The sequence below is a fragment of the Branchiostoma lanceolatum genome, chromosome 3 (genome assembly GCF_035083965.1).
Source record: "Branchiostoma lanceolatum isolate klBraLanc5 chromosome 3, klBraLanc5.hap2, whole genome shotgun sequence".
In the NCBI taxonomy this organism is placed as follows: domain Eukaryota; kingdom Metazoa; phylum Chordata; class Leptocardii; order Amphioxiformes; family Branchiostomatidae; genus Branchiostoma; species Branchiostoma lanceolatum.
Window position 1 is genome coordinate 14,450,100 of NC_089724.1, and position 27,688 is coordinate 14,477,787.

Genomic DNA, 27,688 nt, shown 5'->3' on the forward strand with positions numbered 1-27,688 from the left:
GTAAGGTAAAAATGCACCTACATTATATTTGATGTTACTATTGTTAGCAGTTGACTGGAAATGGATAGGCAGTGTTGGAAAAGCTAGAAATTTCCATGAATGGGGACCTGCTACTAGTATTTGGAGCAATTTTCATTTTTGGGCAATACCTAAAAAAAAATGGGACTGTCAATACAGTCTGATTGAACCTAAAAATCTTTTGGTTGTCGGTCTTCAAATACTGTATACTTAGTTCATATTGTACTTTGAGTTAACTGTACTTATTAAATTTTACCAGTAAATTGTACAGATATCCAGACTGCTACAAAAATATCCATACATGAACTGTATACCCAGGCTCCCTAGCTAGTCTCTGCCAGACTAACTACGCCAGCTATAGGGAGACCATATTTGCCAAGGAAGTTGGTCCATCAGAGGGTTTCATTTTCAAGCGCAGCCCCTCCGCCAGCGAAATATTGACCTTACCAATACCATGTACTGACTCTCCTAGCCAATTATTCCTTTTTTTGCCGAATTTTACGATCCATAGGAAGGCCTGGTGGAGGCTACTCCGTAGCATCTGTCCTTCCATTCCTGGAAATAATTTTTCTTGGGATGGACAAAATTTTCAACAATTCCCTCCCCTTTTACAGATGAAAATCAAAACTTCATAACGTTTTCAGCAAATTTTCAACAGTGCTACAAAACTTTTGCAGAATTAAGATGAAGCCTTTTGAAATTTGCCCCCTATAATTCTATCAATATGCCCTCCAAAAATTTAATGTTCCGAACTGAGGAATAGCATTTCACATTTTTAGACTTTAAAATTTTCAAAACCATCTCCAAGCAGATCTTCCGGGGGCAAAATCATATCTGTCATATGGCCCTGGTATGACAGATCTTGGCTGCCAGTTAAGATTTTGACCCCAGAAAATCTGCTTGGAGATACCTGAAGGTGCCCTAGATTTTCCGTGTGCCTCAATCGCTCAAGGTAAAACAGAGGATGGAGACAAATTTAGAGATGTAGAGAGCCCTGGTTCAAAGACAGAGAAATGTCTTATAGGGGAGATGGAATTTCCACACCTGGGGGTTGAAATAAAGGCTAGAAAAAATACCTCACACTACCCACAGGGTTGTTACCTTGACATTTCCGAGTAGATGGTGCCATTTCTCAGACTTTGTTACATTTGACTACAGCTGAATGACATTTATTTTGCTAATCACTGCAGTATTTTGTACCCATTATTAGCATGCAGCCTCCATGCACTTTCATACTTTCTTCTGTTGTACTGGTAGCTTTACACCTTTGTCATCGTGGACTGGTTTCTTGAGACAAGAAGTCAGCTCAGCCATTGAACTGTCAACCCCTACATTCAGTATATCTCTGAAGCTTCCAGCAGTGGTTTCCTAGGAATTTTTTTTCACTTTGTCACTTCAAACAGCTAAGATCATGATATCAGTTGTTATGTGCCTCAAAATTCTAAAACTCTAACAGACATGACAGAGTAATATTGTTCCTTATTTGATTTCTCCAGCTATTAATTATCATACAGAATTCTAGAATCAACTGGGCTTCTATTAATAATTGTGATACAGTATCAAAACAGATCTAATACATCAATCAACCAAATCTTAGTGTAGTAATTATTTGTCATAATGGCATGATTTTGACAAAACTAGTATTCAACTAGTCCATTGTCCTTGGGGATGCCCTCATAATTTCCACACACACCCCAGGTTTCAACATTGAGTTTCATCATTCTCTCATTGCAAACCATGAATGCTACATTTCCTGTTAAATCCTTTAAGAAAAAAATACATTTCCTGGAATATAAGGATAGGTGCATCACCAGTCATCAGCTGAGCACCTGGCACGGTGACTAACAGCTGTGACTCCTGTATGAGTCCACACCGGAAGTGACGTACCGGGTGGAGCCGGAAGAAGCCCCACAGCCCCTCATCATCTGGTTGGTGAGAAGAGCACAGGGCACTCGAGACTCCGGAGACCCACAGGCAGGAACACACCGGAGTTTATACCGCAAAAAACACTCTCCTCACAGTCCTGTCTGGAGAAAACACTACAGGTTGGTTGTAAGGATTGTGTAGTTTGATAGGAAGTGGGATTTATCGAGCGGCGGAGAACACCGTGCCCGCGACATACCGCTGCAGGCCCAGGGGGGCGAAGTGCTTTGTTTGCAGGACTTCTCTTCAGTGGAGGACAGGATCCCCGGATCCCCGCATACCCAACAAGGCCGGGGGATTCGGGGTTTTTATCCTGGGACAAAAAAAATCACAATTCATAGGGTCTTCCAGCAAGGAATAGCACGGTTTGTTGAAGGTACGGTGTTTCTGTAAGCATATCTCGTCCGTGTGCGTGCACAGTATTTTTTGTATGGTGTTTTTTGGGCTCGGAACAGAGAAGGACCTTGGCGGCTCTCGCGCGCTGCCTGCCGCTGCACCCCGAATGTAAACCATACAACAACGAAAAGGTTTACCCTCGGTTTTGTTTTTCGGGACCAGGCGTTTGTAGCTCGGCACTGTAAGTTTGTAAAGTTCAGATGTAGGTTACTGGTGAGGGTATGGAGAAGAGGTCGTGTTGTGAAACGTGTGTTTGTGTTGTTTTGGCTGCAGGATCGGCAGGGAAGGGACAGCGAACTCGGACGGGCAGGAGGGATGCCTGTGGCGTCAGCCGCCTTGACTGAACCCCCCGTCACTCGCTCACGTTTCCGCAGCCGTACCGTGCCCAAACCCACCCCGATTCACCATGTCGGGAGGTATCTGATGGGAAATTTTACTGTTCCTCAGCAAGAAATCGTTGTACCGGACATAATTGACTCGGAAAGGCTGGTATTTGCCTCGACCGGAACAGGGGCGCAGTGCTCCCCCCACTCCGGCCCCCGCTCCCCGTTGTCACCAGGCCCCTCACACTCAGAGCCTCCCGTCAGGACTTCTCTCGGCTATAACCTGCGAGAATCTACCAGGAGCCATTCCACAAACCAAGGTTCGTGAGATCATACCTGTCTTCATGAAATATGTAATATAAGACGAGATATTCGGCCCGTATGATTTGGTATATCCCGAGTTTCAGAATTCCAGGATGGCGGCCAAGTCCCACTGGTGAGAGTTTAACTTACCGTAGACTGCCAAATAAATTCACACTTCCATATGAAATAACGAGAAAAAAATTATCCTTTGTACAGAAAAGGGTGAATGGGTCAAAACTAGTTAGATAGATATCATGAGCCACTTTCTCGTTTTTCACACTGCTGCGTTGAAAATATTGTAGATCTGTATTTTGGCTGTAAAAGTTGCATTTAAATTTGGTTGTAGAAGATCCTTTTTTCATGTTTGCAAATTCAACTATGGTCCAAAAAATTCCTAGCTCTCATTTTGACTTAATGCTATTCTGTAAAAGAAAAATCAGATCGCATAGATATAAAAATGTCTAGTACAGAAGGAATGATGTAGCGAGCAGGATATTTGTCCATGGCTTTGTTCTTTCCGGCATGGGATACTGAAGAAATTTTAGACTCTACTGTAATGTTGGTTCAGTGTCCAACAATGACCAACATGCATTAGAATGAATTGACAGAATTTCATATAGAGTGCAGGTCTTTTTGGCATGTTTTCCAGAATATCTCACTGGTTATCGAACATGTGAAAGCAAAATGAAGGAAAAACAGTGCTGTGGTGTTGCTGATCTTTTGCTGGCCATTCAGCTGATTCTAAAGAAATTGAGAAGCTTGAATATCCAGTTCAGAATATATTTCAATGGAAAATGGGGCTTTACGAAAAAAGAAATCGGTAATACACATTTATAGTGCCAGGAAAAATACAGCCTAGTAGACTTTTGATGCCCGTATAATGTCAATGGTAAAATGTTGTATTTTATCTTCTTTTTTTTCACTCATGTGCATTCACTGTTTAAGTTAAAGGGAATATTATGGGGTCTGCAGTATTTGTTGTGCACTGGGTTTCATAGCAGTGGAGATGGAAACTGCGTGCAAATTTTACATTTTATCTAATTACCATGAACATTAACAGTAACCTCATTTAAAATGGAACCAGATATGGGTTTGTTTGACCTGGCTTCACAGGAACTGGTTTATAAGGCAACATTTGCTATGAAGTGCAGGGATATAGAGCCCAGTTAATATCATTCAAAGACAAAAACATATTCTTAGTATTTCAGCAAATGGCAAATATCCTTGCCCATGCTGAGAATGATGTATACCATGCAGAAACCCAATTTTATATAGAATATGCAGCCAAACTGAGACCCATAATCCTGAAAATCCAAATGAACACCCCTGGAATAGTTTTCTGGCTCGGCTCCAGGAATGGACTGGGGGAATGTTCCACCCTTTATAGTCTAGACTCAGATTCTTTTATACCAACAGCAAAGTTAACTAAGTGTTAGACAAAAGAGATTTGTGTGCCTGTTGGTGCTTTTTGTTTCATATTTGAAATATTGGCTCATTCTGGAGATGTTGGAGCATTTCGTTTTGGAGCTACATTGTTTTGTATATTGCAATTATACATTGCCCTGTTGGCTATGTTGGTCCTGTCCTTTTGAGGATGAATATCTTATTTCATTTTGGGTCAGTCAAATATGATGTTTTGTATCGTGCAATTTAAAGCATAACCTACCAGTAACAAGACAGTTCATGTTGTGTGGAAAATGTAGCTTGTTGTCCCTGGCCTGTAATAATCGAGGACGTTTGGTTGGAGTCTTTTTGTTCATCATTGCAATAGTCTTTGTTGAATTTGTGGGGACTTATGGCAGTGACTGAATATGTCTAAATCTGATGTAAAACTGCCGGCCTTACAAATGTGGGGTGCGTGTAGGATGCTTTTGGATCCTTGTCATATTGAGAGCAGCACTAGCCTGACTTGTTTTGGTCTGAAGCATTCTAGGTCGCAGAGATTACTGTAGGGCTAAGGCCACACATCATGTCATCTCTAGGTCAGCGTCCTGTTTTGTGGGTTAGGCTCATGCTGAATGGAACCACCTACGCATTCTACCTTTTCATGGTTGTTCTGATGGCCTTATGAAATGTTCCTTATGATCCATATGCCATTGAAGTGATGAAGATATCCAAAGCTTTCTATGGGGTGAAGAGCTTGCTTGTTTCAAGACCAGGCCATGCAACTAAAACTGTATGACAGAACACAACAAAACTGTGCAACATTTTTGTAGGCTAGCGGCATAGACGGAAAAAATTTAATGATAAGAATGCGACCTATGCATGTTCGATGTGGGCAAGACTGTTGTGTTACCTATAGTCATTGCTTCTCCAATGTAAAATCAGCTTACACTGTAGGCTACAGTCTCAGTATATACATTTGTATCATACATGAGTGTCTCATATGTCTGGATTCCCACTGTGCAGTGTTATAAGGTGTGATATACTGCAAAACCTAAATTTGTTACTCTATTGTAGGAATGTAGCTTGACAATTCTGTTGCTCTGTCCAAGCTTTGGGGCTAGTAGTTGTTGCTCAGAATTTGACAAAGACCTACATACAAATTCACCAATTCAAAGAATTATCAACCAGCTGTGGTACATTGTAAAATCTGTTTTTTGCTAGTAACATTTTTGAATGGGGACCATTTGATTCCAATCTGAGGTACATCAGATGCTCCATATTGGACTCTGCTGCTTGCATGGTCATTTTCCCAACATTCAGCCCTCTTTTGTTAAAAATTCATGTGAATATTGGGCTATCTGAAGATTTATTCATATCTTCATTCTCAGTTGGGCATTGTAATCCCAGGCAAAATTCAAGTTACATTTTCTGTGCCAATCTCATATCAAAATAGTCATAAGAAAACGTTTCACTTGATGGATAGCTACGTCAACCCGTAACGGTGAATTTTACCTCGTCGAAAAAGCTGAGTGTGAATATGGTGAGATACTGTCTGATTCTACACCCTGGGGCTGCCTTTAATATTCCGTGGAGGGGGGAGGGTGGTAGTTGCACGTGATGTACCATGAGACACTGATGTTGGCTTGATTTCAACATTGGTATACTAGTACTATTATCTGGATGTGTCTGTCTGATGTCGTATTTGAACATTTCACCTGCTTGTGTAGAAATGCAAAAAAAAATCAACTGTACACTTGTATGTTACAGTTATAGGTTTGTGAATTTTCAGCCATTCTATCATGTTTTGGGATTTATTCCTTGGGAAATTCTGCATATTTACTGGCATATATTTATATCATCAAATTTTGTTCAAACATATTGTGAACTTTTAAACACCATATGAAAAAAAATTCTATTTTGCTAAATCCTTCAGTGTCCATAGCCCGTAATGTGGTACAAGTCAAGGTTCAGTCTCTCTTTGTTTTTACCAACTCTGCTCTAGAAAACCATGACTATCTACCTGTCTGCCTAGTAGGCCAAACATTGTTATTTTTCCATGGTCCCACCTGCTGTCCTGAGAAAATCAAACAGGCCACAGGAACGACTCATGTGACTCATGTCTCCTCAGATTTCCACCTGAAATACATTCCAGGGACAATGGCTTGAGGGAGGGGATAATCTCCAAGCAGATGTCGCCAGCGACACTAGTACTCTTTTTGCTTTATCTTCGTGTCCTCAGCTATCACTCCCAGCATGTAGTGACAGTGGAGTAATCCTGTAAGAAATGCTTCTGGCACCCCTCCTTGTTGTAAGCTATTCTGCTTTCCGGTGATGTTCCTGAAAACTGCAATTTTCTATCATTGTCCCAGACCCAATCTTGGGTGTGGCTACACAGAAGCATGCTGTTGTATATGAAGGAAGTGGGTAGTTAGAAAGCTACACAGAAATCCCTCGCTTTTTCTATGTAAGGTACGTTATTTAGGCCGTGCCAATTTCAGGCAATAAATGACATGTAGGCAGGAGAAATAGAAATGAAAATGAAAAAGAAACAGGCAACTTTAAATTGATAGATGCAAATGATACCACAGGAGCCACAAATTCAACATCCCAGAGTGAGTGGCATTTCAAACTATGCATCTTTCAAATGTACAAAGATTGGACATTGGACATCCTCCGACTGTTAGTACCAAAATACTAATATGTACAGTGGCAAATTCAAGAACCAAGAAATTACATTGGGATGGCCTTACTAGTATTCATGTACCCATCAATACTGGGGTCCCTCATTGATTACAAACCAAGGAAAAGTGACACAAATGTTGCTTTGAAGTTAAAATTCGGTCAGTGGTGGTTCAATCTTTTCACAGCTGCCACCAGGATGCTATCCAGCAGGATGTTTTGTTGTATTCCCCTTGCAATTGGTTCCCTTTGAAACGTCAATGATTTCGGATGTGACATGTCATAACCAGGACATACTAGTACATGTATGGCAGATGTATGGCCAAACCCCACCTTTGACCCCTAAGTCACACAGATCTTCAAAAATCTTCACGCTGCGGCCGCTTCAGTCAGTTGCCTCAAAGCTCGTCAAAGTTGGTACTTTTTATCCCCTGGAAAGGACTGGTCCTTACCTAAACAATCAGACACAAAGCATTTCCGCGTATTGGAGAAATTTCATTTGAACAGAAACTGTAATATTTTTCTTGTTTTCCGCCATGTACGTTGTGCACGTGATCTGAATACTGTGCTCTGCCCCTCTACTTTAACATGTCATAATGCTAATGGTGTGTTCGTCCATTGTTTTCGAGGGCTTCTCCAGTCTTGAGAGGTGTCAGAATGTCACACGAACGTCTTCCTTTGTCAGGAAGTCATTACTGGTATCCTCATATAGAACCCCCTGCCTCCTTGCCTCTTGACTCTTTGCAGTGTTCAAAGATAGGAAGAATATTTTTAATGACTCATTATATGCCAGCAGAAAAATAGTTGCTGACTTGGTGAGTACTAGTGTGGAAATTGCGCACAAGTTGTCTGAGTGAGCTCATGCAACTTACGTTTGTAGATATGGCAGTATAACCCCCTTTCCCCCAAGCAAAATTTTTTACTTGCAAAATTGCAAGTACGTAGGGTGGTCTGTATTTTTACCTTCAACCTTGAAATTTGGTCTGCAAATTCTAGGTTGGCTAGGAGTATTTTAAGCCCTGGCTGTGCTGTAAAGGATATCCATTGATCAAGAACCCATATTAGTAGGTTTTCATTCCTGTTATATATACAAGTCTATGGAACACTTGAGTGTTGCACAATTGAACCAAAGAATGTTGGCGACCAGCTTTGAAAGGGTGAATGCAGATACATCTGGTTGGAGGCAGTTACATCTAACCATCGTATGATACATCTGCCACTCTGCAATATTCCTTGGCTTTGTCATAGCCTCAGGCATGTCAATGATGCAGTCCTTGGTGTATGGAAGCCTGCATTACGAATTCCGCAATATTCTCGCTGCTCATAACGCATCACAGTAAATACAGACCGGTTACTAATTCTCAATGTTGAATTAGAATGGTTTCATTCCGAATTGCATCGAATTAGAATGGCTAATTATGCCTTACATGGAAAAAAGTCATTCAGATCCCATGCACAAGTGTGTATGTATGTATGTTCATGTGTATATATAAGAAGTAGATGATTCCTGAATATTAAGTGTTTTTGGTTTGTATTGTTTCAGACCAGCAGGACATGCAGGTGTCTTCACAAGGTGTTTCTGCAGGTGAGCATCTTGAGGAGACAGGCAGAAAGGTGAGATTCCAAAACCTTCAAACTACCCAGAATGAATATCATAAACCTACATGTACATGTACCTATGTTTATCCAAGGAAATATTTCTGTTCTAAGATGAGTACATGTTTACGAATATGGTGAGGAGTTGCTTGTTTTTATTATGATTTGAATGGATTTTTCTGCTAAAGGGTAGTAGCAGGGGTATGAGTGAAACAAATTGGCATTGCTTCCCCCTAAGACTGAGCAGTTTCCTATTTCCTGTGTTTCTCCATGTAACAGGGCTTGGCAACTGATAAATATTGTACCATGGGTGTGTTACAAATATGCATGAAACCATGCATAGATTTGAGTTAAGAGTATCTGCTCTAGAGCAGGCCTTTGATTTTGCAACAGCGTATTTTAAGATACAGAAGGAAATGATGAAAAAAATATGTTGTCACAGAGAAAACTTGAAGGGGGATACATGCATAGAATACATCATACACATTGTAATGGTGCATTGGATGTGCAATTCTGCAGTGAGGGTTGAAATGTTAAAATCAACTGCTACCTTTTCAGTTCTTTCTAAATCTAAGCAAGACTGTGCATGTAAATGCTATGTTGAGAGGGGGTGAGGTGAACTACAGTTGCAGTTACCCTTCTGTTTTCTAAATTTTTGCTACCTCTTGTCAGATCCTATAAACACCATGCCTTGGTTACCAGCTTTCACTTCATTTTCAGTTAGTGCTTAGTACTTCTTAAGTTAAACCTAGTGCTTTTGATCTGTTTGTGTTTGTCTTGGAGTCTCCAAATTCCACTTCAAGATATATTGGAAAAACTGGTTACGACGTGGAAACATAAGCTTTTGGACATCAGCACCTCTTGCTACTGTACACTCTGAAATTTTCGCATGCAAGCCTATCTCACCACAAACATATGCTCTGCCTTTTGTGTTATTACAGTCGTTTAAATTGTGAAGTCAAAGATTTAGGTCCCACTGACTTGAACCACTACAGCTTTTTTCTTGCAAAGAGAACAAACAAAATAGCGGTGAAATCCTTTTTGCTAAATATACTGAGCAAGGAGAGTTGAATGCCAATAATGCATGTGGCATGATTGTCATATTTCATGTCGATGACTTGTTATATATGTATGTAAACAAGAAAAGAACAGCACCCACATTACATGATATACTGTAAATGCAGAAATTTTCGTGGTGGTTTAATGTTCACGGTTTTTGTGGTAAGCTCTTCGCTGCGAACCTAAAACCAATCGCAAATTTTTTTTCCCTCCTACCCCTTGTTTACTTTTGTCTCAAACGTGAAATTAAAACTGCCGCGAACACTCCATTTTCTCCCTACCACGAGATTAAAACCACACAAACTTAAATGCATTTACAGTATTCCTTATCAGGTTTGTTTTTGGCGACACCTTCAGTACCTTATTCTGGAATTGCTTGTGTTTACAGAGTGAAAGCCCCAGCAGAAAGCGTAGACGGATATCCCACAGTACCATGATAGACCTGACCGTGTCCCCCGGACCCCGGGCCGGTGGAGGGTTCGAGCCAGAGGCCAGGCCGCCCGCCAGGCACCACCACCACCAACCGGACAACAGGGGCGGCATGGCCATGGGCAGGGAGAGGAAAAGGTAAAAAAATCATATTAGCTCCCTTCCTTGATGTTTTTAACCTTCTCCCTGCTGCCTAACTCTGTAACCTATAGAGAATAGGGTGCCAAATGGCTACTTCAGTGTGCTAAAGGTTATACTATATACTACACAAGGGTTTTCCCAAAATTGTTGTGTTTGAAAACATCAGTTTGTGGTTTACAAGCTTGACAGTTGTGAAAAGTTAATAAAGTGTTGTTATTTTGTAAGAATCCTACAAAAGTTGATTTGAATGATAGGAGATATGAACAGTTCTGAGTCGTCCCCAGCAAAAGGTTTAAATCAGGTAGCCATGTGGGACGTTACAAAATCCTTTGTTTGGGTATTACCCGGGATATGGGAACAGGGTACTTCAGCAAGGCAAGCTATTTCACATTTTATTGTAGTCCTCAGATATGTTCCTATTCCTACAATCATTCAGTGTGTATACAGAACTAGCTTTTTGATACCAGTAATTAGGCCACACCAATTTAATTTCTTTGTTAACAGATTTTTCTTTTTCTTTTAGCCAAAAAAATCATGAAAACAGAAGGCTGGGGTGAAAACTTGCACCTGACCCTGTTCACTCCCTGATACTGTGTGCACCAAAGTAAAAACATTCCTCTGAGATTCTGTTTTCATGTTGTTTTTCCAAATTCAAAAAAAAAAATTTAATTCCCTTAGGCCACACCAATTTATTTTCTTGGTTGACGGAATAAAAAAAAAATTAAAAAGATAAAGATTCAGTGATTTGAATCTGGACCTGAACTCGAATGTGAGTTTAACCTTAACTGTGCCAAAAGTCAAGTGAACCAGTGCAATTACCTAACTCAGTAACTGGGAGCACTTGTTTGTGTCAGAACTTACCAGTGAATAAACCAGACAAGTTTGAGTTTGCTTCAATCTGCGGTTCTGCCGTGTCTTTGATAGTAGTCTTTGTTAAAGAGTCAACTTTATTTAGCCAAGTTGCTTGCATTATACCGTTATAACATTATTCAAATATGCCATGGGTTCAGGTCCAGACCTGAATCTAAACCTCTGGATTTGAATCCGGACCTGAGTCTGAACGTGGGTTTAGGTACGCATCCCTACCAGTAATGTATGTTTTTGTTTTGTACAAACATGATAGTAAAATCGTAATGTTGCACTTCTGCAGCCCTGCCACTAGGAGGCGCTCCCGGGACAGGTACCCCCGCAGACACCCGCCGCGGGACACCAGGGAGCCGGTTCGGGAGGAGCGGGAGAACCACTTGCCACGCGAGAGACAGCAGGAGTCCCGAGCATTCCAGCCACCCACCATGTTCCCCATGCCTCTGCACCCAGCCTTACATTCCCACGCACCCCCCCAGCCCAGCCAGCAGTCCGTCCTCATAGACATAGACCAAGTCAGGCATCAGGTACTGCCCTTTTTCATGCCTTGTAGTGGTGGATTTTGTTATCATCTGAGAACAGTCTTCCTTTTATGAAGGCTATGTGCTGTACAGTCATAAAGCCCCTGGCACACTGTTGACGAGCTTTGGCCGTATTTGTTTATCACCAGAAGATCGCCGAATTTAAGAATTGCTCAAGACTCAAATTATTTTTCACTGGAAAATATACCCACCTGAAAATCTACCCAATCACATTGAAAGGTGCTAGGGGACCTGCAAACATCGCCCCACCTTTTTTGTGGTACCCCCAAAAAATGTAAATGCGACCAGTTGCAGGACTCAGAAGGCAAGATTATGGCTGACAGAAGATCTGACTTCCTGAATTTTATTAATCAATAGGGTCGATTCAACTTATGACATAAAGATATGACCAGAAAAATGACTTGTATATCATCCTAATCATAGATCCAGTACCTTTAATACCCTGCCTCCCGCTGTTATGTCTTACAGGTACCAACATAGATGAATTTTAGTCTTTCGTTTGCCATGGATAATATGGTTCTTAAATCACCACCAAGACATAACATCACAAGCGACTCAGGGCAATACTACCTGGTACTGTTCCACACTGCAGCTAAGGGTCACTGCTTACAATGCAGTTCCAAGTTCTTATCCAGTGATTTTCCAACCTGATGAAATTATTCATTGGGTTACAATTGCCATGTTTTCTCATTGCAGATCCAAGGTGGTATGCCTATCAACGTCCCGATGAGTGTGCCTCCTCACGTCATCCCCGTGTGTTCGGGACACCACATCCCCGTCTGCGGTGCCTGCAGCTCCGCCCAGCCGTGCCCGACCTTACTGTCTGCCTGCACGCTCCCCGACCAGACCTGCTCCCTGCAGAGCAGTGCATACGTCCCGGCGTTCACCCAGAACAACCCCATGTTCTCCGGCTGTAACCAGCCCGTCCAGTACACGGCCTCGCCGCAGGTGCTGCCAGGCTGCCACCTGCACCAGCCGCCCATCTCTCATTGTGCCTTGCACCTGCAGCAGCAGCTGGGCTCCAGTATGGGCCACACGGCGCAGCTGCCGCCCCAGCACATGCCACCTTCCACACAGTACCTGCCACCCACAACAACAGCGGTGAGTTGATAGCTATGTCAGAATCATAAGGAATTGTGCTCTGGAGTGGATGATGCAATATTGTCCAGGATTTGATGATGTAAGTTGTGGATGACCACTTACGTATGTTTTTTCATCCCCCAACAAAGACAAACAGACAGTTCATTTTATTAATTTTCATTTTAGATAATCTTTCCATTCGTAACGATTTGCAGACAGCTTTTTCAAATAGTCCGCAAGATACCATTGGTCCTAACTAAAAATACTACAGAATAGTGGGTTGTTAATAGTCAGAAATGTTCTGTTTCTACAAAATTTAATGTAAATGTATTCACGTTATCATGTGTTTTGTGGAAGAATTGATATTTCGTTAAATCTTAGTTAAATCATATTGTTGTCTTGTTTCAGCAAACATATGCCAGCAACGATGTTCGCATGGAGCCGCTGCACCACTATCAGTACCACCCGGCCTTCCACCTGCCACCCCCGCCACCAGGCATGGTTCCTCCCCAGCCACCCCCCAACCAGTCTCCACCTCACCTCATGCCAGAAGAGCCAGGACGTCCGGGACTTCGGATGGACATCGCTTATCGTCCAATGGTAAGGTTACACTTCCATAACATTAAAATGAATTCTAGTCAAGATATTGCTAGGGAGCACTTTTCCAGTTTCAGCATCTCGCTTATTGTCCTATGGTAAGGTACTTCTTCGAATGATTTGACATGAAAATGAATTCCTGAATGGAAGTGGCTTGCACTACATAGCTATATTGCTAGGGGGCACTTTTTCAGTTTCTCTCAGTCTCAATGATACAATATGGAGCTTGCTGACTTCTGTTAACTGGTCCTTGTACCTTTACTATTATGAGAATGTCTTAATGTTTTATGCTAAAGACTTACTTTTATCCATAGTTATAAAATATACATAATGCATGAAAACAAAGTGTGTTTTGTCTTGTACAGGATGCTTACCCTCGGTATGGAAGAATGGGCTTCCCCAGGCAGATGTCGGGTCGCAGATGGCAGCCTGGACCGTCCCCACCTGCCTACCAGGGCTTCTTACTGCCATTCTTGTAAGTACACAAAGTCTTTGTATGTCCTTTCCCCATTTCCCTCAGTCCAAGGTCTGAAATTCCCTTGTTGAGATGGAAAAAAATGTCGCTCAGTCCGTCCAAAATAGCTGAACTTCATGACATAAAAGTGATTTAACGACAAAAATAAGCAACATCTTAAGCTTGGACTCCCAAAAATTAAAGCTGGAGACAGCCCTGATTCAGTGATTATTATATACCTGCATTTGTTGCCTTTTTTACTAGTAGGATAACTGAACATGGTGGTCTCTCCTACCCCTACAGGACGATGATCCCCAACGCATCCCACTATGGCGTGGACATTGGAAATGAAGAGAATGCAGAAGAAAACTATGAGGTATGCTTTCAGATTCTTTTTCCTGTATAGTGATGTTTGTGTATATTTTTTGTTTGTAAACAAAACCTGGCTTTGTTTTGTAGCAAGCTTAAACCCCTGCCTTTGGACAATTTGAACTGTTTTATCTTGATGACAGCTTTATATAGATACCAAGACTTAGTGTTCATCAGATTATCTATCATTGAAACTGCACCAGCCATACTGTACTTGTCCCAACAAATAGAAGTAGAACTTTGATCATGTAAAATGGAACCTGTCTGGAACCTGAACTAATTTAACTTGTATCTCCTGCAGGCATTGCTGAACTTGGCGGAGCGTCTGGGAGAGGCCAAACCCCGTGGGATGTCCAAAGCCAAGATCGAGGACCTGCCATCCTACAGATACAACCCCGACAACCACCAGTCACAGCAGACACTGTGAGTTCAAGTTCTTGGTTTAACATTTAGAAATACCAAAAATACCGTAACAGTAATTTTCTATGTCTTTATATTTGGGGTGAGGGATTAAAAGCTATGCAAATGTTTAAAAGGAAAATTAAACATCTCCCTTTATAGTATAACTTTATTGCACAACAATTGTACAAGGTAGAAAGTATGACATCTACTGGTACTTAACTACAGTTCCATAAGGCTAATCTACCTGATACAAGAGTATAGTATGGCATCATGAGCCTTTTATATGTAACAGTGACAATTTTGACAGGGTCAACATGGTTTCTGTAACATATCTTGTGATAGCTTTTTCTTCTATTGCACTGTTAAATCCATAACCTTTCTGTCCTAGCAAACTATTACCACAGTTTTGAAACAACAATAGATACTTATAAAGTTGCCTGCTATTTTCAATTAAATTTCTGTACATGCAGTTTTAAGTTTTGTTTCAAAGGCATGGCTTATGAGCAATTTTCCATCTGGTATAGTCCAGTTTACAACTTCTAGTGTTGTTGTTGGTATTGTCGTAATAAGATCCCAATGTTTTTTTGGTCTCTCCCAGGTGTGTTGTGTGCATGTGTGACTTTGAGAACAGACAACTCCTCCGGGTTCTGCCATGCAATCACGAGTTCCACGCCAAGTGTGTCGACAAGTGGCTGAAGGTATTGTCACTTATCCTTCTCCCTGCTACCTAACTGCTGTAACCAATATGGATTTGGGTGCCAAATGGTTAAATACTGCAACATCATTATGTCTTTTAAGAATGAGAAAAAGCAAAGCAACACTTGTGTTTTATCACTGAATGCAGTGCTATCTTCAGGGCCTGCCACAAGAATCATACTTAGTATTTGCAAATGGCTTTTTCTTGTCGCTTGTGTACTTTTCACACTTTCAAACTATAATTATGTGATAGACACATCTGAGAGTTTTAGAATTTTACCACAGGTTAGTAATGGAGGCTTTAAGCTTATGTGAGGTGTTGATACATGTTTGTTATCTTTTAACAGAGTAATCGGACGTGTCCCATCTGTCGTGCTGACGCTTCAGAGCTGAGCAGTCCGCCCGAGTGACATGACCACGAGACGAGAAGCGTCGTCCGTCAGCCTTTCCACGCAGCCATGTTGTGCAAGCAGAGACTTGTCGAGGGTAGATACTGCAGGCTTCTCTTTCGCTGCCTGTACCTTTTTAAAAAAAAAGATAAAAACAACTACTAACTGTACCCATATGCAAAACAATGTACTAAGGCAAGCTTGACACCCGGCCTCAGCGAAAGGAGTGTCTCTCCGGTACGTACCCAGGCGATTAGACCTGAATAGCGGAAACCAATCGTTTGGTTTGCAAGGACTTTCAGAATACAGTCATTCTTGTGAAGCTTGTTGGACCAGTTTGTTGTAAGATTACATGGAGACAGAAGGATTTTGAATGGTAGGGGGTCTGCTATGCTAGATTCCGTATATCGTGGAACAAGTATGGAACACCCACAGTAGAGTGGAAACGTTGGTTTCATTATTTAGGCAGAGAGAAACATTCCATTGATTTTCTGCAATACTATATGATATGTCTTTGTTTTCTGTGAGCTCAAGAGCATTCATTAACGGTGTAATATCTAGGCACTATGTGATATTATATAGTGGCTACTTTTTTCCTTGTTTTTCGCAAAGGAAACATACCTCATTAACCTAACTAGCCTTTAATGAATTAAGTTGAAAATTACGGTGAGTGTAGCATTGTTACTATCATGGTTAATTGTTTGTAAACATTTTGGCTGCTTTCTTATAAATCTACCTAGAGTAGAGTAGGATTTGTGCGAGATAGGGCAAGCATTGTTTTTTTTTATGCTTGATGATATTTAGCCTTTCATATCAGCATGGATATATTTCATACGAGCGAAGAAGAAAAAGCTGTGTCATATCCTAATGAGTAATTTGAATGATGCCAACTGTGCTGTCAAGTATTACAGTCTCTTTCTCTGGCTGCCAATGTTCTGTGCACTTTTCACATGTAGAAAACGACAACATTAACAAACAACAAAAGAGATGCCTTTTTTATAACCAAGGAATGGCTGGGTAGCTTAATATATATAATATCTATCTATAATGTATTATGTACATTGACTCGTACAAAATACGTCTGTCTCTCTCCAAGTTAGAAAAAAAGTGTTTTTTCTAGAAAACTTCCATGGAAAAGTGGTTGATTGTGCAAAGTTTCCCAGCGGAATAAGCACCCTGGGATCGAGCTTAAGTGTGAAATTCAGAATTGTGGTGATGTCAATGTTTTTTCAACTTAATAATAAATCCTAGGCAAGTTGAAACCCTTCCCACTGGTCTCTTTGTCTCATTCCTATCTGTCTGTTGTGTGGCAATGCAAGTACATGTTGGTGATGATTTCAAGAGTAATGTAACAAGTGTGGGCATTAAAAGTAACAAGGGTACAAATTAAAGTAACAAGGGCACACATTAAAAGAATTTTAGTCTTTATTACATATCATGATCTACATACAGCATCATGAGTTTTAATGGTCCATACACTATTTGTGACTAATGCGATAGATATAGTTTAAGTAATGTACAAACAACAAAACCATTCATACCCCTCGTAAATCCAATGTTTTTTTTCTTAAGAATGAAATGTAGTATATGTATATTGGAGTTTGGACCATTTAGTTGTCAGTTGTTTACTGTGGTTTGATCTTATTTGCAAAACTATGACTGAACTTAACAAAAGAATGAATAAAGTACCCCTGAAATTTGATGGTCAAATACTACAGTATTTTTCAATGGTTTTGACTTGCACAAATAGTTTGAAGAACAAAACTGCTTGTCTCATAACAAAATCAATGAAAAGTTATGAGGGGTAGAATGGTTCTGTTTTCAACCTTATGTTTAGGCACGTAATTGTATGTACATGTACCTTGTGAATAACTAAACTATTTACATTGATATAGTATGAACCGTGATTTCTCAGACACAGATATACAGGCATGACTATTGCACCATGTTTTATGAGACAATCTCCAAAACTGGTACTTGAAACATGTCCATTATATTATATATTATTCATATCATATAGCATGAATAGATACATTTGATCACATTTCAGCACCAAGGGCAAATAACAAATTATTACTTAATCTTAACTCATTTTTGATAAAAAAGAAATTCTTACAAAAGATGTCTTGTGTCATACACTAGACACCAGCATTTAGTTAAATCAGTTACCACCTTTTTCCCATTAAATCCTGATGACACAAGAAATGACATTTGAAGTTGGTCAAAATTAATTAAGGTGTAGCTGAAATGAAACTCTGATGGGCCCCTACAGGAAACCCTCCGCTCGAAAGGAAACACACGACTGGCAAGAGGGAGTGGTCGCCTGGTCGGTGACCGCAAAAAAGTTCTGGCTTTGTGTTGGATGCCTTATCCCTGCCAGACGTGTGAGGTCAGGCCGGCCAGTTTTTCTTAGTATTGAAATCCTAAAGGCTAAACCTACATGTGCATTGAATTCTATCCAGCACAAAATGCATATGTTACATTTATTCCTTTGTTCCTACTTTTCATGCTTTGTACACCAATAGCAATATTTGCAACACTTGGTTCTTGGCCTAATACCCCAGTCCTACTTGGGTGAAAATCTGAGCAGTGCCAGTGGCAAGGCAGTTCTAGCTATCAAAAATGTGTCATACTTTGTCCTCAGTCTGAGGTTGGTCACTTAACCTTTAAGTTAGTTAACAGTTTATTGGATCTCAGCTTTAAACAAACACTATCTTCTCTCCCTTCATTGTCTATCGGGTTATCTGTATCAGTCTGTATAGCCAGTTAAACCACCATAGCCTCTACCAGTCTCCGTGGATTGCTGAAAATTGATAGATATGACGACCATTGGTCACCAATTGTCCCTCTCTCCATAGCCGACTCCCTTAGCATACTATTCACTACTATTTTTCCAGCGATCCACGGAGTCTGGTAGAGGCTATAACCACCCCTGGCATAACACACGAGCTACGTGATCTGAGCTTGAAGTGTCTCCAGGTTTGTCTCCAGTGCAGCCTTGTTGCTCCTTAGACCAGCGAAGACGTCTTCCACCTCCTTCTTTAGACCCTTAGTTTCTTCCTCCACAGCCAGGAGATGAGTGTCCACTGCTATGCCAACATCCTGGGTTAAAAAGCAATTACACCAAGATAAGGCAAATTTCTTGTCTTCAACGTTTTTTTCTTCATCCCAAACGAATGAAGCATATGTGTGTGCTTCTGCAATTCTCAACATTGCAGCATTGCCATATTTAAGAATGTAAATATTTCAATCAAATAGAAGTATTTCAATCGGTTAACCCTCAATATTTCAATGTTGCTTTAAAACTGATTTGTACCAGCTAATATGGATGATCCTTTTTATGGAATGAGTCTTGCTATTCAGTCTTGCCCATTGCGGCTGCCATGATGTGTTGATTTGTTTGAAACAAAACAAATAGTAAACCACTACTATCAGTACAGCTATATATAAGGAGAAATTCAAACTCTACAACTGGATAAAAATTCGGAGATTTATTTCCGGACGTTTCGAGTGACATCCATCACTCTTCTTCAGCGTCACTAAAGTGAACTAGCAGAACGAACCAGTACTTATATACAATAACTAGAAAAACCGGTTTTTACATGGCAAATCACACAGTCATGCATAAGCGACATTGTAATGTAAAATAAGTTAGGAAGATTCCTATGTTAAGACAACACATTGTAATGTAAAATAAGTTATGAAGGTTCCTATGGTAAGACAACACCATAGGAAAAGTTATTGTCCTTTGGGTGGGGGGGAGGGTGGAGTCCCAGGTACCCGAGAGTTCTACGCGGAGTCCTCCCTTCCTGTTCAAGCTGGGGTTGTAGATCCTCTCGCTGAAGAAGAGTGATGGATGTCTTGAGTTGTCTAATTTGCTTTCTATTGGACTATCTAAAAATTTGTCTTCTCTTTATTTGCATATCAATTCATAGTTCGTGGTTATAAACCTGCTGTTCGACTGATCTTGCTCACAGTCACTGACGAAAAGTAGTGGATGCTACTTGAAACGTCTGACCGTTTCCAAAATCATATCCAGTTGTTTGAGTAACTGCTTTTTTTGCCGTATCTTATTACCTGGATGTCTAATCTTCATCGACGTAAGAGTGATGGATGTCACTCGAAACGTCCGGAAATAAATCTCCGAATTTTTATCCAGTTGTAGAGTTTGAATTTCTCCTTATATATTGTTTACCTAGATGTCTAACCTTCACAAACGTATCAGTACAGCTATTTTTTTTATGTGAGACTGGAAGGGTTGAAAGCATTATAGGTAAGGGGCCATCTGTGATTCCCATGTTACAGCAAGCTTCCCAACAATGTCAGGACTGTTTGGTTGTCATGACTACAGTAGTCTACCATTATGTACTAAACTTGATCGAGATCATGTAGATTTCAATCTACTTAGACACAACTTTCTAACATTTTCATTGCCTGTGAATCAGATAATTTATTTAACCCATACCTCCACTGACACATGACTCTGGAGCGTCCTCTGGTAGTTTGCAACCATCTGTCGCATGACGGCACTTACGTCAGCTTTGTCTGTTTGAAAGACATTACCTTCCCTGTAGAAAACAAACAAACAAACAAATAAACAAACAACCAACATGAAGTGGGAAAGGCAAGTTGTTAAACAGCTGACAATTGCAAAAGTTGAAATTAAAGCTGGCATTAATGAAGAGATATAGATGAGATGGCTCCAGACAAAAGTGTTTACTTCACAGTAACAATAATATTGAAATGTTTCCCTGTACATATGGTCATGGAGGGTATAACCACTTGAATTTGTACACACTTACCCAAAGTAGCTTGACCATGCCTTCTTTGTCTTCTCTGCTTTACGTTTCTTGCACTAAAAAGACAAAAGAAAAGGGACATGTAACGTTACACTTCACATTTAAGTTAAATTACTTTAAACAGTCATGTTGTAACAAGTTGTTTTTATTCCAAAGAACTCATTCAATACTAATGATTTATTCAAATTTGCAGCAATTTTGTGTCTGGGTAAAAATCAAGACTTTTCGTTGTCTTGAGTTTGCAGTTGAAACAAACAAGAGTAACGTAATGAAAATCAGAGCACATGTTTGAGTTGTGATGAGTTTGTGGTGAGAGGTCACTGAAAAAAAAAAAAATCGCACTTGGAAACACTACAAAAAGTTCAAAATTTATGGTATTTTGCCAAGCACTGATAGCAAACATCTATCAGTATGTGGTGATGTTCGCTCAGTTTCAACAAGGCTATTATATAGGATGTCCTTGGTTTCAAGTCAAGTAAATGACATTGATTATTCAATTCAATTGACTATTGATAATGAAATAATTACCCAACGTCTGCAGATGGTGGCATTACATGTACATGTCACTCTTGGAACTCTTGGACACGATTGCTTGCATCTCAACACTAAGGCTTTCAGACCCAGCCATACAAAATAGAGGATGTTGAACGGAACTGGAAGATCTGTGATGTCCTGGTACTCAAGGATGAACCTGGCTCTGGCGTGTGTCCGCTGTAGTAGAGTTTTCTCCTGCAGGAGAAAGAAGCGCAATTGACGAAGGGAACTTAAGACTAAGCCCTGACTATTCTTGGGCACTCTCTCCATGTGCACCTTGAATAGACCAATCCCATAGCTCGCCAAGCTCTGTCAAAAAGTCAAAATGTAGAAATGCAAGATACATGTAATATGCATTTTCCTGCCAGCCTACGGGAACAGCTTTAGACCCCGGCCAAGCTAACCTTCCCATCCTGACAGTCTCCCGTTACACCATTTTACAGATCACATCCTGTCACTCTATTCAAATAACTACTGACACACACCAACACAAACAAACACACAGACAGACTGAAAACAATACCTCCCTTTTCACAGAGGTAAAGACAGAAATGGTACCAAGTAAGAGTTTACACATTATTTCCGTACACAATATAAACCACTCACAAAGAAGCTTTCGGTCAGTCCTCTGACCCTTCTCAAGTTGAGATAAATATCAGCCTGGATGCCAGACCCCCAATCTCTAAAATTTATCAGAAATTGGGGGTCTGGCATCCAGGCTAGATAAATATAAGAACCGTACCTTCTGCGTTGTGGTGACGCTGGACACCAGACGGACGATCAGCAGACTGACGACCACCAGGTTGGTGAGAAGGAACACGGCCAGGAGAACCTTGCTGAGGATGTGAGTCGGCAGGTAGCTGCTCAGGAAGATGTCGTGTCGCTGGAGCCCAAACACAGCCCACTGCAGGTTCAGGAACATTGCGCTGATTCTGAGAAAAAAATACACGAGTTGCTTCATAATCCGTCAGTAGTATTACATTGTGTAAGGATTGCCCACCATCCTGGGTAATTGTTTACTGAAGGACCCCCCCCCCCTTACTCCAATGGTATTGCTCATTATGCACCATATGACGTCATTCTTTCTCGATTCAGAACTGCCATAGATAAGTCCTTGCCATCAAACAAAAAACATGAAAATTTTCAACTGCCAACGCCCAGGGCTCCTTCTTTTTCCTTCCTCATATGACTGAATTAGGCAACTATTCCCCAAAGAGGTTTAAATCTATCTGAGTCACCACCATGCAGTGAGAACCGAATCTTTTCTTTATGAAGTAAGTTAATATCGACCCCATTGCATTGCATAACGATATTTAGGGAGTATAAATGCGACGTCGTTCTATCACACAAACATGTAACGTCAGCTCTCATAATTTCACCTAATAACAAAGATAGGAACATTGAAAAAAAAACGTCGTTATCGAGGCCTTCTGGAGGATATCTTGAACACCTGGATATGTCGAGTGTGCACCTTGGGGATTACTGATGCTGCATAATTCAATGGATCTCTTTATAGTTCACCGTTTTTCAATGCGGCAGTCTTGATGAAATGATGAGATTTGATGTTAGAATAGCTGCCAGTTGGTTTACATCCAGCTAGCATGTATTTATTGGTACCACCAAAAAGTTAGGGAGCTGTGGTGCATGCTGTTTTGGCACTGTTTATAAATGCTGCAATATTAAATGAAGCAAATGAGCTACAATATGCAGATAAATATCAATTTAACAAAAAGAATTCGTTGTCCAGAATATTTTGAGTTTTGCTGCCAAAATGCTATATTGACCGTCTTTAACAGATGAAGCTTTGCAGTCATCTCATCCACAAGCACTGATAGGCAGAGAAACAGACAAGTTCAGCTGAGGCTTACCCTGTAAGTTCATCAGTACTTGTTGAATTGTTAATCCAAAGTGCATTCAGACTGGTCAGCTTTCCACCACCAGCCCCAGTGTTGTGCACTTTGGTCATCCCACTGGCAAAGGCCACAGATACGAAAACTGAAATGTACAATTATATCATCAAAATTTTATTTCTCTGTCACACAAGCTAGGATGACTTTCGAAGTATAGAATTCTATATGCAATATTAATGCCCTTAAGATTCCCTTTCGTATAAAAGCATTATTCAGGCCTCCCATAAAGGCAATAACAGAAATTACAGACGCATGTGTTTGTGTGGCTTTGTCATTCAGCACCAAGGACAGATACATTTCCTGGTGCGGCTCTTATTTTTAACACTCAAGGATATTCTTCACCAACAGCCTTTTCATTGCTGTGCCGTCACCAAAGTTGTATCATTGACATCAACAGTCATCAGTGGAAATAATTCATGGCCCGTATACACACTGTTAGCTGTGGCCTTAAGTTTATGATCTGTTTAGTTGGGATAAAAGCGCGGGGCAAAGTACTAGAGAGCAATACTTTACTGCAGCATTTTGATGAAATTTATCTTTCCCCCTCTCTACCAGCCATGAGTTGGCTGGACATATAGCTACCATTTGCGACTTCTGCCTAATGAATTGTTCACCAAGGCAATCTTGTACCCCTACCAAGTAACTTTGGCCGATTACAAGAATTTTTTTCTATTCAATGGGTAGGTCTGGTATGTAGAGACTACATTCTTCCAACAAAATGACACAATCTGGTAACAACAGGCATGCCAGGGACAAAACGATTCTTCGACCTACCATACACAGCTATCAGGTATCCAACATCCTTTGCAACTGTCCACAAGGAATATTCCAGCGGCCCAAACGTGGCGGTGACATCCAAGTAGCCCAGCAAACGGATGAACACCATGATGGTACCCAGTGCCAAGAGGATGTGCGATATGACTGGCACATACCAATTAACGGTCGCACTAACACCAGGGTCGTCCAGATAAGTGGTCGCCGTGACTTCTGCCGTGAGCAGCCCTACTTGTAGCCCATAATGCAACAGAAGAAGTGCGAGGTAGATCACATCGTGCCAGCTGGAGTGCACATAAGTGCCAACATTGGTGGAAACATGCAACTGCTTCACCTCGAAAATGGCAAACCCAACCCAAAACAAGGCAACGAAACCATCCACTGCTGTCCACCTCACTTCTAGTGAAAACGGATAGGTACATTTAGCAGCGAGGAGAGCTGCTAACACAATGTAAACGCACAAGTTGGTTATGAACCGAATATAAGGACTGTATCGGCAATGTTCCCCCAAGAAGATGATGTAGTATTTTAGCTTTCGCTTCAGATCCTGCAAAGCCGCGTCTTGGTAAACCCAGCGGAAGAGACTATAGACGATGCCGTAGGCTAGTGCTGTAAGGGGCAGCAGCAAGGGAGACAAGAGGAAGATGACCGGGATGACCCAGTGGCTGAAGGTTCCCGCGTTGCGGAAGGCCTCCCCGTACCACAGCTCCTCGACGTGTCGCTGGAGGAAGGAGGCCTGCAGGAAGCGGGAGTGTTGGTCCGACACGGCGCACCTGAGCAGCGCGATCCCGTCAGCCTGGATCACGTGACGGGCTTCCATGAAACTGCTGCAGCTCTGCAGAAGGTCCTGGGACACCTGCTCACAACTTCGGGAAAGACCTATAAGATGTATAATATGCATAAAAAATGATGTGTCAGCATTTAAGCCCATGAGAAATCTGTATCTGTGTATAACGTTATATAGTGTCTAACCGCTCTTCGGCGTAACACGCTTCGCAGGCACGCAGCCACTCTGGGGAAAACGAATTTTTAAACACCTCAATTCTGTGAATTGAAATGTGTAGCCTGTTGGAGACTTACGCCAAGACCTGTCAGAGAACACGAACAGGAAATTGTGTTCAATATTCAGTCTCTACTGAAGCTATCTGAACCAGGGCATACAGCAAAAGTAAATGTACATTTTGGAAAAAAAACATATTGTCACAAGCTCACCACACAAGTCAACTACCTCAACTAAGTTGATAATGCACCAATACCATTAATAACAATAAGGTTTCAGTGTAGATTGAATGAGAAAGAAACTTTATCATCGTGCAGTTACTTAAAGCTGTTTTCTGTACATTGTAAGATTGATCTAAGTTTGACTCTACAGTCCACTATTATGATTAACAGCAAACAGCTAAATACATGTAGTATAAAAACTCACAGGAGTATTTCATTTTTGCCTTCCCGTCACACCTCTCGGCAATCCTTCTGTACACGTGTGCGTAATGCAGGGATGTCATGATCGGTGATGGGCTGTTCAGGACTAAAGCAGGGCGGCACATGCTGGTCGCAGAGTGCAGGTCTGAACTGTCCGGGTACTGGAAATTAGAGAACACGTCATGGGTTTGCACGAAAACCTATGTCAGTAAGTGATGACGTTACATATGTTTGGCGCAATGTTATGAGAAGATGTGGCCACTTCAGCTATGTTTTATTCTTCTTTAGTTACGTTATTAGAAGAGTAGCGGCTCTGGCATCCACGCTGGACCTCTTCCTCCAATGATGTCCAAATCTGTGGGCTTGCGGCTATGTCAGAGCAAAACAATAGCAGGGATCTACATCCACCCTTTTAGCTGCCAATATACAGACAAAATATGTACATGTACCACACATCCAATAATGCCTTCAGTTTCTGTCGTAGATGCATTTTATGACGAAATTTGAAGTATGAAGTAAATTTACAAAATGTACACCGCACGAAAATGCACATGTAGCAAGTGTCATTTTTCTTCATAAAATTTTGACTTGCGTGAGCTGCTCCTAATATGAACCTTAAGAATCAGAACAGCAGATCAATGTGATGGGTTGCTTTAAAGTTGAAACAATGTCTCATACTTTGTCGAACTCTGAAAACCCCTGTCCATTGGATTCTTTTTCTCCCACATTCGTTATATGTCTTTGTCACCATTGTTACCTGGATGCTGCTTGCAGTATAGTTAAAGTTCTACGGGTAAAAATCCGTGTAAGAGATACGATCATTTACCTTCCTCCCTCCGAGGATGCTGTGATAGAACATCTCCACGGGTGTCTCTCCTGTCAGTCCGTCCTTGATGGTCGGGTCGGCCCCGTGCTGCAGCAGCTGATGGACAAGCCAGAAGAGGTTGTTTGCGCATGCGATGTGGAGACACGTGATGTTCTGTCGGTCAGGAATGTTCAGGTCGGCTCTGTACGACAGAAGTGAGTCCAGCAGTGCTATACCTGTAGGGAAAAAAGTCAAAGTTTGGCAATGTAAAAGTTTCAAACAGTACTTTTGTCTGTGGAATTAAACATCAACAACTCCAAGTTAGCATCGTGGGCCTTTTGGTTAGGGTAGTTACCCAGGCAGTTATTTGATGTTACTTGCTAATACGTGCAGTTTAGTCTTAGCCCAGCACGCAACCTTTTAATGTAGGCATATGTGTGATTTTAAACCTTTAAGTATTTTATCATGTGTAATTTGTAATGAACATGTAATTCAGCCTCCAGGCTGCAAGGTGTTCAATGAATAAAACCCTTATTATTATTAGTTAACTCAGACTCTAGAGGTCCTAGGTTCAATTCCCAATGTTATGATGTTGTGCCCTCAGAAAGGTGCTACTTGCTTCGGTTAGGAAGGTTCTCGTGGATTCATGTAAAAGTCCAAGGTTCCGTGTTTGAGGAGTGCCACACTTCAAGCCATTAAAAAAACCCACACCACACTCATTGATATTAGTAGGGGTCCATCCTAACGTGGCTTGTAGATCAACCCTATCAAGTAGGACCCTGGTCTTACTGAGCTTGTGCATAATGTTTAAGTTGTTTATTTGTTATGTGGTTATGAACAAAATTAAATTCCTTTTCTGAAATATAATGTAATTGAAACTTTTTGTAATGCAGGCATAGAGGCATTTCTCATTACGGACAAGGACCAAACGAAAACTTGTTATGCTGATACGTAATAGCAATATGCGCCCTGATGTCTCCCTGATACAAGTCCTTTTTTGTAATCGTGGCAAGGAAACACTGAACAATATAATGGACATAGCATAGAAAATTACACTGCAAGTGTGTCCAAGATAAAGTTTACCCTCTCTTTTAACTGTGATGGGATCCCCTGCCTTGACTGCAGCACCCTCGGCCAGGTAGTGAAGGGCCGCACTCCCGCTGTCGTCCCTGTAGTTCACGTTTAGTCCCGCCTCCAGACAAACCTCCGCCATCTCGTTATCCAGGTCGTACGCAGCCCGTAACAAGTCCTTGTTGTCTAAAGCCTTGGAAAAATCCATCGTTACCTCCATGGTTGTAACTACCAATTTGCTTAATTACTCTAAAGAGCCCCCCTAGGTGTCAGAGAGAGTCCGAAAGTGACCAGAACTTAACTATAGACTTTCTCCTGAGTGTGAAAAAGACATTTCTGATCAGACTATCAAAGAGTGGCCGCTGTTATTCTGTCCCCTCTCCTGTTTGAAAATTCTCTCAGGAAGAGGACAATTAAATTATTCAAGATGTCATTTGTTCCCGGTGTCACATGACGGAGTGGTGACACGGAGAAGCACTTTGCCTGGCCTGTGACGAAGGACGTAAATCTTGAATGATTCAAAGCAAATATTTGAATTATTAAATAAATCTCTCACTATTGACCTTTTACAGTCAGAGACAATGTTTGATTGAAGGCAGGTCCATAATTTTGATTTTTGACGAAAGCATTAGAATGGAATTCTTTTGAGTTGTATTCTTCTAAGTTTACTCAACCAGTGTCAAAATAGTCTACTGAAGCTACATGTGTACATTCAGCAATTAGAAGT

General features: G+C 41.1%; 2 protein-coding genes across 2 annotated transcripts; one reads left to right on the plus strand and one right to left on the minus strand.

The window, feature by feature from the left end:
* Nucleotides 1–1,927: 1,927 nt before the first annotated feature.
* LOC136430486 (E3 ubiquitin-protein ligase RNF38-like) lies at nucleotides 1,928–16,913 on the plus strand. The gene is made up of 12 exons (XM_066421155.1): nucleotides 1,928–2,063; nucleotides 2,611–2,980; nucleotides 8,572–8,642; nucleotides 10,072–10,250; nucleotides 11,404–11,644; nucleotides 12,356–12,760; nucleotides 13,148–13,339; nucleotides 13,702–13,811; nucleotides 14,094–14,166; nucleotides 14,461–14,582; nucleotides 15,160–15,259; nucleotides 15,605–16,913. The coding sequence occupies exons 2-12, from the start codon at nucleotides 2,653–2,655 to the stop codon at nucleotides 15,665–15,667; spliced, it is 1,884 nt and encodes a 627-aa protein (XP_066277252.1). The 5' UTR covers nucleotides 1,928–2,063; nucleotides 2,611–2,652; the 3' UTR covers nucleotides 15,668–16,913.
* On the minus strand, nucleotides 16,384–27,599 carry LOC136430483 (short transient receptor potential channel 5-like). Its single transcript, XM_066421150.1, has 10 exons — nucleotides 26,974–27,599; nucleotides 25,912–26,126; nucleotides 25,090–25,246; nucleotides 23,664–24,542; nucleotides 22,848–22,974; nucleotides 21,722–21,911; nucleotides 20,974–21,174; nucleotides 20,449–20,501; nucleotides 20,112–20,214; nucleotides 16,384–18,748 (listed from the first exon to the last, which is right to left on the minus strand). The coding sequence occupies exons 1-10, from the start codon at nucleotides 27,179–27,181 to the stop codon at nucleotides 18,596–18,598; spliced, it is 2,286 nt and encodes a 761-aa protein (XP_066277247.1). The 5' UTR covers nucleotides 27,182–27,599; the 3' UTR covers nucleotides 16,384–18,595.
* Nucleotides 27,600–27,688: the final 89 nt, after the last annotated feature.

Bases quoted from the DNA above. Each gene is read 5' to 3' on its own strand.
- LOC136430486 (XM_066421155.1), top strand. From the start codon at position 2,653: ATGCCTGTGGCGTCAGCCGCCTTGACTGAACCCCCCGTCACTCGCTCA. The intron at 13,340-13,701 runs GTAAGGTTACAC...TGTCTTGTACAG, and splicing joins ACATCGCTTATCGTCCAATG to GATGCTTACCCTCGGTATGG. The intron at 15,260-15,604 runs GTATTGTCACTT...ATCTTTTAACAG, and splicing joins GTGTCGACAAGTGGCTGAAG to AGTAATCGGACGTGTCCCAT.
- LOC136430483 (XM_066421150.1), bottom strand. From the start codon at position 27,181: ATGGAGGTAACGATGGATTTTTCCAAGGCTTTAGACAACAAGGACTTG. The intron at 24,543-25,089 runs GTGAGTTTTTAT...TACATCTTATAG, and splicing joins GGCAAAAATGAAATACTCCT to GTCTTTCCCGAAGTTGTGAG. The intron at 22,975-23,663 runs GTAGGTCGAAGA...TGTACATTTCAG, and splicing joins ATACCTGATAGCTGTGTATG to TTTTCGTATCTGTGGCCTTT.